The sequence below is a fragment of the Rhinopithecus bieti genome, unplaced genomic scaffold (assembly GCF_001698545.2).
Source record: "Rhinopithecus bieti isolate Rb0 unplaced genomic scaffold, ASM169854v2 scaffold_23826, whole genome shotgun sequence".
NCBI lineage: Eukaryota > Metazoa > Chordata > Mammalia > Primates > Cercopithecidae > Rhinopithecus > Rhinopithecus bieti.
In genome coordinates this window covers 1,614,745-1,625,070 of record NW_016811267.1, presented here as the reverse complement: position 1 = coordinate 1,625,070, position 10,326 = coordinate 1,614,745, and the positions used below count along the sequence as shown (strand labels likewise).

At 50.3% G+C, this 10,326-nt stretch overlaps 1 protein-coding gene across 1 annotated transcript in view; it reads right to left on the bottom strand.

Annotated features, from left to right (window-relative positions):
• The window catches only part of LOC108543268 (NACHT domain- and WD repeat-containing protein 1), a gene marked incomplete at its 3' end in the record, with an annotated part of 53,703 nt that overhangs the window by 23,203 nt on the left and 20,174 nt on the right, over window positions 1-10,326 (bottom strand). Inside the window, exons 3-4 of the mRNA XM_017893682.1 lie at window positions 6,686-6,983; window positions 987-2,259 (exon numbers count right to left, since the gene is read on the bottom strand). Coding sequence (XP_017749171.1) covers window positions 987-2,259; window positions 6,686-6,983 — 1,571 coding nt within the window. The remainder of the gene's footprint in view (window positions 1-986; window positions 2,260-6,685; window positions 6,984-10,326) is intronic.

Genomic DNA, 10,326 nt, shown 5'->3' with positions numbered 1-10,326 from the left:
TTTTTTTTTTTTTTTTGAGATGGAGTTTTGCTCTTGTTGCCCAGGCTGGAGTGCAATGGCGTGATCTTGGCTCACTGCAACCTCCACCTCCTGGATTCCTGTGATTCTCTTACCTCAGCCTCCCGAGAAGCTGGGAATACAGGCATGCACCACCATGCCTGGCTAATTTTTTTGTATTTTTAGTAGAGACAGAGTTTCTCCATGTTGGTCAGGCTGGTCCAACTCCCGACCTTGGGTGATCTGCCCACCTCAGCCTCCCAAAGTGCTGGGATTACAGGTGTGAGCCACTGCGCCTGGCCTAGTTTGTTGCAATTCATAGCCCCGAGACTTTCACTCGGCTAAGCAACCATGTAGGCAGCCCTTTCTTTCTTTTGCATGTGTGGATTTATTTTCCCAGCTTTGTTGAGGTATAGTTGACTAACAAAAATTGCATTTGGCTGGGCATGGTGTTGCACACCTGTAGTCCCAACTACTCTACTTGGCAGGCTGAGATGGAAGGATCACTTGAGCCTCGGAGTTGGAGACTGCAGTCAGCTATGACTGTGCCACTGCACTCCAGCCTGGGAGACAGAGCCAGACCCCTACCTCTAAAAACAAAAATAAAAAAAATATTTATCTGGGTACAGTGGTGCATGCCTGTAGTCCCCGCTACCCTACTCGGCAGGCTGAGATGGGAGGATCACTTGAGCCTGGAAGTTGGAGACTGTAGTGACCTACGGTCATGCCACTGCACTCCAGCCTGGGTGACAGAGTCAGACCCCATCTCTAAAAATTAAAATTAAAAAATTATATTTTGCTGGGCACGGTGGTGCACACCTGTAGTCCCAGCTACTCAGCAGGTGAGGCGTGAGGATCACTTGAGACTGCAGTGAACTATGATCATGCCTCTGCACTCCAGCCTGGGTGACATAACTAGACCCCCATCTCTAAAAATAAAAAATTAAACATAAATAAATAAATAAGAGTTTCAAAACACAGAGACTTACCGGGAAGACACGATGTAGCCCAGCACGTGGGCCACGAGGAGCCGCCCATGTGTCTGCTCCAGACGGGTGCAGAGCTGGTGCGTGGCTTCCTCTGCGGTGGTGGCCAGTGGTGCAGGCACGGTGAAGGAGGCCCATTTCCGGGCCTCCTCAAAGGCCAGCCTCAGCTGCCCCGGGTTCCCACACTCCGGGAGGCTGGCCCAGAACAAATCTGTGTGCACCGGGCTCAGCGTCCTCCTTGCAGCCACCAGCAGGTGTTGGATCATCTCCTGGCGTTGGTTTCCAGAGAGGGGCTTCACCTCCCAGTAGGCCTCCGGGTCCAGGAGCACTCGCTGCAAGGTGTCCAAAACCCCCAGTGCCCCCGAGCAAGCTGAGAGGATGAGGTGCACCCTTGGGGGGCAGTTGAGAGGCAGCCAGGGAACCCTCCGAGCATGGCGGACAGAGTCCAGGTCATCCATAGCATCCAGCAGGAGCACAAGAGACTCGAAGTTTCTGCAAGAGACGGTGTGGAGGAGGGTGTGGAAAAACTGGACCACCCTGGTGTGGGCATCCAGAACCTGGGCAGGGGGCAAAGGCAGCCCATAGGCCAGGCACACCTGGAAGCAGACGCTCTTCAGCAGGCCGCGGGCATCCGAGCTCATCTGCGACGTCCCCAGCAGCCGCAGGACGGTCACCGTCTTGTGCCCGAGCAGCCTTGGCATCTGCTCAGCCAGCTTGCACATCAGGGCCGTCTTTCCAATGCCCGGGGGCCCGAAGAGTACCAGGGGGGTGTGCTGCTTGCTGTCATCGTGCCTGAGTTGCTGCCCAAGCCGGGCCAGGAGTTCCTGGCGTCCGCAGAAGTTCTGGGTGACCTCCGAGCTCTGCCAAAGGTGGTGACGGATCTCTTGGTAGAGCCACGCCAACTCCCGTCCAGCCACATCCAGCTCACGGAGGCGTTCGAGGACCTGGTGATTGGCCCTCGCCACAAACTGCTCACCCAGCTCCTTCAGGTAGCGGGCATGAATTTTGTTCTTGGGGTTTACCAGGTCGCGGCTCCATGGCAGGCGGTGGGCCTTGAGGACTCCGGGGTGCGTGTCAGTGATGCGGCCCTTGAGGCTGCTGAGAAGGTTCTGGGCGTCAGTGTCCAGGCAGCCGTCCGTGAGCCGGTCCACCATCCCGAGGGCGCAGTCTTCAAGGATGTGTTTGTAGGGGTCTTGGATCTCTTGAAGGAAGACGGTCGCTCCCTGGTCCCGGTCCTCTGAGCTCAGCAGGCCCTGCTGTATCTCCCAGTCAATGACTGCCAAAGTGGGGAAGGTGGGAAGGAAGTGTAGTCATTATTGGGTCAGCAGCTGACCTAAATAGGGTTGCTGGGAGACCTGTTGTTGGGGGACGTGCATCGGTTCTCAAGATTAACGTGCACCAGAGTCCGACGTGCGAGACTCGAAAAGACCCGCATGGCTGGACCCCACCTCCAGAAGTGATTCAGCAGATCTGAGTGGGGCCCCGGAGTTTGCATTTGCAACAAGCCAAGGCTTGCTGGTCCAGTGACTGCACTCAGAGTTACACTAATTAAGCCATTATTCTTAAAGAAAGAGAGAGACGGAGTTTCGCTCTTGTCACCCAGGCTGGAGTGCAATGACATGATCTCGGCTCACCACAACCTCCGCCTCCTGGGTTCACCTGCCACTCTCCTGCCTCAGTCTCCCGAGTAGCTGGGACTATAGACACCTGCCACCACGCCCAGTTAATTTTTCTACTTTTCATAGAGACAGGGTTTCACCGTGTTAGCCAGGATGGTTTCAATCTCCTGACCTCGTGATCCGCCTGTCTGGGCCTCCCAAAGTGCTGGGATTATAGGCGTGAGTGACCGCGCCCGGCCTAAGCCATTATTCTTACTCTTATTATTATTAAGACATGGTCTCACTCTGTTGCCCAGGCTGGAGTGGAGTGGCGCGATCTTGGCTCACTGCAACCTTCGCCACCCAGGCTCAAGCGATCCTTCCACCTCAGCCTCCCAAATAGCTGGGATTACAGGCATACACCAGCACACCCGGCTAATTTTTGTTTTTGTTTTGTTTTTAGAGATGGGGTCTTGCTATGTTGCCCAGGCTGGTCTCCAACTCCTGAGCTCAAGCAATTCTCCAGCCTTGGCCTCCCAAAGTGCTTGGGATTACAGGCGTGAGCTACTGCGCCTGGCCTGATTTAGCCATTATTAATCAAAAAGACCCCTCAGGGTAGGCAACACAGAGGCCCCATGTGAGGAGTAGGCACACTGTAAAACAATACTGTCATCCTCAAAAAGTGAACCATGGAATTACTATCGCACCCAGCAATTCCACTCCCAGGTATCTGCTGAAAAGACCTGAAAACAGAGACTCCAACAATATTAATACACCCTTGCTTGTAACAACACCATTCACAACAGCCAAAAGACAGAAACAATCCAAACATCCATCAACAGGCTGGGTGCGGGGTCTCACGCCTGTAATCCCAGCACTTTGGGAGGCCAAGGCAGGCAGATCACCTGAGGTCAGGAGTTCGAGATCAGCCTGGTCAACATGGTGAAACCCTGTCACTACTAAAAATACAAAAATTAGCCTGGCATGACGGCACACGCCTGTAATCCCAACTACTCAAGAGGCTAAGACAGGAGAATCGCTTGAACCTGGGAGGTGGAGGTTGCAGTGAGCCAAGATCATGTCACTGCACTTCAGCCTGTGCGACAGAGCAAGACTCCATCTCAAAAACAAAAGAAATCAAAAGAAACATCCATCAACAGATGAATGGATAAAGAAAATATGTTCCTTCCACACAATGGGATACTATTCAGCCATTGAAATGGATGAAGTACTCAGAAGTGTTAAAATGTGGATGAACCTCAAAACTATGGTGCTGAGTGAGAGAAGCCAGACACAAAAGGCCATGTAGTGTGAGATTCCATTGACATAAAATGTCCAGAACAGGCAAATTAACAGAGACAGAAAGCAGATTGATGGTGGCCTGCGCTGGGAGAGGGGAGATGGGGAGTGTTTAATGGGTAGGGCTTCTTTTGGGGTGATGAAAATGTCTTGGAGGGCCAGGTGTAGTTCACGCCTGTAATCTCAGCACTTTGGGAGGCAAAGGCTGGACAATTGCTTGAGCTCAGGAGTTCGAGACCAGCCTGGGCAACATGGCAAAACCCCGTCTCTACAAAAAATAAGTTAGTGGCCTGTGATGGTGTGTGACTGCGGTCCCAGCTACTGAGGAGGCTGAGGTGGGAAGATTGCTTGAGCCCAGGAGCTGGAGGCCACACTGAGCCGTGATTGTGCCATTGCACTCCAGCCTGGGCAACAGAGCGAGACTCCATCCCCCCCCAAAAAAAAGAAGAAGAAGAAAGACAGAAAAAGAAAAAGAAAAGAAAATGTCTTGGCACTAGACAGAGTTGGCAGTTACAGATCACAGTGAATGTAATAATTACCACTGAATTGTATGCAGCTGGCCATTGAAGAACATGGGCTTGAACTACACAGGTCAAGTTTTTTCTGCCTCTACCATCTCTGAGACAGCAAGACCAACCCCTCCTCTTCCTACTCAAGGTGAAGATGACAAGGATGAAGACCTTTGTGACTGATGAACCACTTATGCTTAAGCAACAGCAAACATATTTTCTCTTCCTTGTGATTTTTGTAATAACATTTGCTTCTCTCTAGCTTACTTTATTATAAGAAAACAGGATATGATAGATAGAACATACAAAATATGTGTTCCTCGACTGTTTGTTTGTTTGTTTTTCTTTTAGACAGAGTCTCGCTCTGCTGCCAGGCTAGAGTGCAGTGGTGGTATCTCGGCTTACCACAACCTCTGCCTCCTGGGTTCAAGCTATTCTCCTGCCTCAGTCTCCCGAGTAGCTGGGACTACAGGTGCTCACTACCATGCCCAGCTAATTTTTGTATTTTTAGTAGAGACAGGGTTTCACTATGTTGGCCAGGCTAGTCTTGAACTGCTGACCTCATGATCCATCCGCCTCAGCCTCCCAAAGTGCTGGGATTATAGGCATGAGCCACCGCACCCGGCCAAGTGTTTATGTTTGTTTGTTTGATACGGGGTCTCACTCTATCGACCAGACTGAAGTGCAGTGCTACAATCTTGGTTCACTGCAACCTCCACCTCCTAGGCTGACAAAATCCTCCCACCTCACCCTCCTGAGTAGCTGGGACTACAGGTGTGCGCCACCACACCCAACTAATTTTAATTAAAAAATAATAATAATAAAGGTGGGGTTTTGCCATGTTGCCCAGGCTGGTCTCCAACTCAGGGTTCAAGTAATCCACCCACCTCAGCCTCCCAAAGTGCTGGGATTACAGGCATGAGCCACCACACCTGGTCAACAATTTATGTTATTGGTAGGCTATCAGTAGCTACGTTTTGGGGGAGTCAAAAGTTATACACAGATTTTCGACGGTGCAAGGGGTTAGAGTCCCTAAACACTATGTTGCTCAAGTGTAGACTGTATTGTATTTAATTAATTTATTGATTGATTGATTTAGAGACAGGGTCTCTCTCTGTCACCCTTGCTGGAGTACAGTGGCAAGGTCATAGCTCAACGCAGCCTCCAACTCCTGGGCTTAAGCGATCCTCTCATCTCAGCCTCATGAGTAGCTGGGGCTATAGGCATGCACCACCATGCCCAGTTAGTTTTGTTTTTGTTTCTGTTTTTCTTTTTCTAGACAGGTCTCTTTCTGTAACCCCAGTTGGAGTGCAGTGGCATGATCTCGGCTCACCACAGCCTCTGCCTCCTGGTCTCAAGCAATCCTCCTGCCTCAGCCTCCTGAGTAACTGGGATTACAGGCCTGTACCACCACATTTGGGAAATCTTTAAAAGTTTTGTTTGTTTGTTTTTGTAGAGATGAGGTGTCACTATATTGCCCAGGCTGGTCTCTAACTCCTGAACTCAAGTGATTCTCCTGCCTCGGCCTTCCAAAATGCTGGGATTACAGGTAGGCACCACTGGGCCCAGCCTGTCAGATTTTAGTACTACAAATCCTGCATCCTAGGAACCCCTTCATCCCAGGCAAACTGGGATGGTAGTCACCCTGGATGGCTCCCCCTGATCTGGTTTGGCTGTGTCCCCACCCAAATCTCATCTTGAATTGTAGCTCCCATAATTCACACGTGTTGTGGGAGGGACCTGGTGGGAGATAACTGAATCATGGGGGGTGGTTCCCCCATACTGTTCTCATGGTAGTGAATAAGTCTCACGGGATCTGATGGTTTTATAAGGAGTTTCCCCTTTTGCTTGGCTCTCACTCTGTCTTAACTGCCACCATGTAAGACGTGCCTTTGCTTCTCCTTTGCCTTCTGCCATGATTGTGAGGCCTCCCCAGCCATGTGGAATTGTGAGTCCATTAAACCTTTTTTCTTTGTAAATTACCCAGCCTCAAGTATGTCTTTATTAGTGGTGTGAGAACAGACTAATACACCCCCCCGTGCCAGGAGCCTCCCTGGGAGACGAGAAGAAAGAGCCAGCGAGGAGAGGAAGATCCTGAGACCAAGACTGATGAGGAACGTGGCTGAACTATTTTGGATCAGTAAAACAGCCTTTCTCAGAGCCGAGGGACCAGAGGTCGACTGGTTTGGCATTTGCAAGAAATGCAGACTGTTGCATTTTTGCCAAGAGGGGATGGATATTCTGAACACGCAGTCAGTTTCATGTGGATCTCCAAGGGGAGTCCCTGCCGCCTCACCTGACCGGTGGTAGCGCTGCCACTGCTCCTGGGTGATGAGCCCCAGCCTGCGGGCCTCCTGGGCTCCAGAGCGTAGGACAGAGGTTAGGGTAGCCTCCTCTGGTTCACAGGCCTCCCCAGCACCTGGTGCCTGCAGGACGTAGGTGGGAGGAACCGCATTCTCATCCCTCCAGAAGTGTCGTGCCACCAGCTCCAGGTCACTTGGCCTGGCAGTCAGATGGGCCCTCAACACCTCCCACTCCTTCTCATCTATCCGCGAGGGAACCACACAGAGGCCGTACTGATCACCGATGTGGGCCTGGCAGAGAGGAAATCACAGATTCAAATCTCACTTTTCTTCTTCAGACAGGGTCTTGCTCTGTCGCCCAAGCTGGAGTGTGGTGGTGCAACCATGGCTCACTGTAGCCTCGACCTCCTGGGTTTAAGCGATCCTCTCGCTAGGACCACAGTCACACACCACCACACCCGGCTAATTTTTAAGTTTTTATTTTTGGTCTCACTACATTACCCAGGCTGGTGTTGAACTCCTGGACTCAAGTGATCCTCCCATCTCAGCCTCACAAAGTGCTGGGATTACAGTCGTGAGCCACTGTCCCCAGCCACAATTTACTGTTCTTTGTCCAATTCAATATATAAGTAAATGACTCTAGTTGCTTTTGTGGGTCCTTATTTCCTTATGAGGGTTCTTGTGCCATGTAAAAAACTTGTATTAGTAAATGTATGTCGGCCAGGTGTGGTGGCTCATACCTGTAATCCCAGCACATTGGGAGACCGAGGTGGGTGGATCACCTGAGGTCAGGAGTTCAAGACTGGCCTGGCCAATAGGGCGAAACACCATCTCTACTAAAAATACAAAAATTAGCTGGTTGTGGTGGCAGGAGCCTGTTATGCCAGCTACCTGGGAGGCTGAGGCAGGAGAATCACTAGAACCCAGGAGGCAGAGGTTGTAGTGAGCCAAGGTCGAGCCACTGCACTCCACCCTGGGTGACAGAGTGAGACTCTGTCTCAAAACAAACAAACAAACAAACAAATAAATAAATGTGTATGTTTTTTTTTCCTGTTAATCAATTTTACGTCCGTTTAATTCTTGAATCCAACCAGCACTCTAAGAAGATGGAGGTGAAGTTGACCACTCTGATAGCCTGGAGCCACCAGAAGTCATGAGGGGCAATAAAGAATTGTCCCCTAGGCTAGGCATGGTGGCTCACGCCTATAATCCCAACACTGTGGGAGGCCAAGGCAGGAGGATCTCTTGAGACCAGAAGTTAGAGACTAGCTGGGCAACATAGTGAGACCCTATGTCTACAAAAATTAAAAATTATCAGGGTGTGTGGGTGTGCATCTGTAGTCTCAGATACTCAGGAGGCTGAAGCTGGAGGATCACTTGAGCTCAGGAGTTCGAGGCTGCAGTGAGCTGTGACTGCACCACTGCACTCCAGCCTGGGGGACAGAGTGAGACCCTGTCTCTAAAAAAAAAAAAACAAATAATGGGGCTGGGCAAGGTGGCTTACACCTGTAATCTCAATACTTTGGGAGGCTGAGGTGGGCAGATCATTTGAGGTCAGGAGTTCGAGACCAGTCAGGCCAAAACAGTGAAACCCCATCTCTACTAAAGATACAAAAATTAGCCAGGCATGGTGGTATGCACATGTAATCCCAGCTACTAGGGAGGATGACGCAGGAGAATCACTTGAAGCCAGGAGGCGAAGTTTGCAGTGAGCCAAGATCGCACTGCTACACTCCAGCCTGGGCGACAGAGCAAGACTGTCTCAAATAAAATAATAACAATAGGCAACATAGTGAGACCCTGTCTCTATAAAAATTTTTTTAAAAAAAATAGCCAGGTGTGAGTTAGCCGGTGTGGTGGCAGACGCCTGTAGTCCCAGCTACTCGGGAGGCTGAGGCAGGAGAAACGCATGAACCCGGGAGGCAGAGCTGGCAGTGAACCGATATCGTGCCACTGCACTCTAGCCTGGGTGACAGAGCAAGACTCCATCTTAAAAAAAATAAAAATAAATAAAATAAAACATTAAAATAGAAATAAATTTTATTTTATTTTATTTTATTTTTTTGAGACGGAGTCTCGCTCTCGCCCGGGCCGGAGTGCAGTGGCCGGATCTCAGTTCACTGCAAGCTCTGCCTCCTGGGTTTACGCCATTCTCCTGCCTCAGCCCCCGGAGTAGCTGGGAATACAGGCGCCCGCCACCTTGCCCGGCTAGTTTTTTGTATTTTTCAGTAGAGACGGGGTTTCACCGTGTTAGCCAGGATGGTCTCGATCTCCTGACCTCGTGATCCACCCGTCTCGGCCTCCCAAAGTGCTAGGATTACAGGCTTGAGCCACCGCACCTGGCCAAAAAATAAATTTTAAAAAATAGCCAGGCATGGTGGCACATGCCTGTAGTCCCAGCTACTCAGGAGGCTGAACAGGGAGGATTGCCTGAACCTGGGAAGTCAAGGCTGCCATAAGCCATGATCATACCACTGCACTGTGCAGCCTGGGCAAGACCATGTCTCAAAAAGAGTTAAAATTTGCATTAAAATATTATTTATCAGCCGGGTGTGGTGGCTCATGCCTATAATCCCAGCACTTTGGGAAGTTGAGGCAGGAGGATCACCTGAGGCTAGGGAGTTCAAGCTCAACCTGACCAACGTGGAGAAAACTCATCTCTACTAAAACTGCAAAATTTGCCAGGTGTGGTGGCGCATGCCTGTAATCCCAGCAACTCGGGAGCCTGAGGCAGGAAAATCGCTTGAACCCTGGAGGCGGAGGTTGTGGTAAGCTGAGACTGTGCCATTGCACTCCAGCCTGGGTGACAAGAGAGAAACTCTGTCTCTCTCTGTCTTACTCTCTCTCTCTCTATATATATAATGTGTATATAATATATATACATATAATATATGTATATATGATTTATCTTGATAACTGAGATTTAATTTAAATCTTGTGGTTCTCCATTCTTGTTCTGATCCTTCCAGGGAGAATCAGAGGTGAAGCAGGGCTAAGAGGACCCTAAGTCCAGCTTTCTCCTTTTATTATCATAAAAGGGGCCTGGCGATGGAACAGAATTAGTCCAAGGTCACAGGGTGGCTTAAGGGCTGGGATTTTGCCACAGCACTCCAGCCTTGATGACAGAAGACCCTGTCTCAAAAACAAAGGAAAAAAAAAGAAAAAACCTGGAGGAGGCCTAGCCCTTTAGGTCAGAGCCAAAGTCCAGTTTCCTCATGATGAAATAGAAGCAATCGGCTGGGTGCGGTGGCTCACCCCTGTAATCCTAGCACTTTGGGAGGCTGAGGCAGGCAGATCACCTGAGGTTGGCAGACGGATCACCTGAGGTCGGGAGTTTGAGACCAGCCTGACCAACATGGAGAAACCCTGTCTCTACTAAAAAAAAAAAAAAAAATACAAAAAATTAGCCAGGCATGGTGGTGTGTGCCTGTAACCCCAGCTACTCAGGAGACTTAGGCAAGAGAATTGCTTGAACCCAGGAGGCAGAGGTTGCAGTGAGCCGAGATGGCGCCACTGCACTCCAGCCTGGGCAACAAGAGCGAAACTCCATCTGAAATGAAATGAAAGAAGGGAAGGAAGGAAGGAAGGAAGGAAGGAAGGAAGGAAGGAAGGAAGGAAGGAAGGAAGGAAGGAG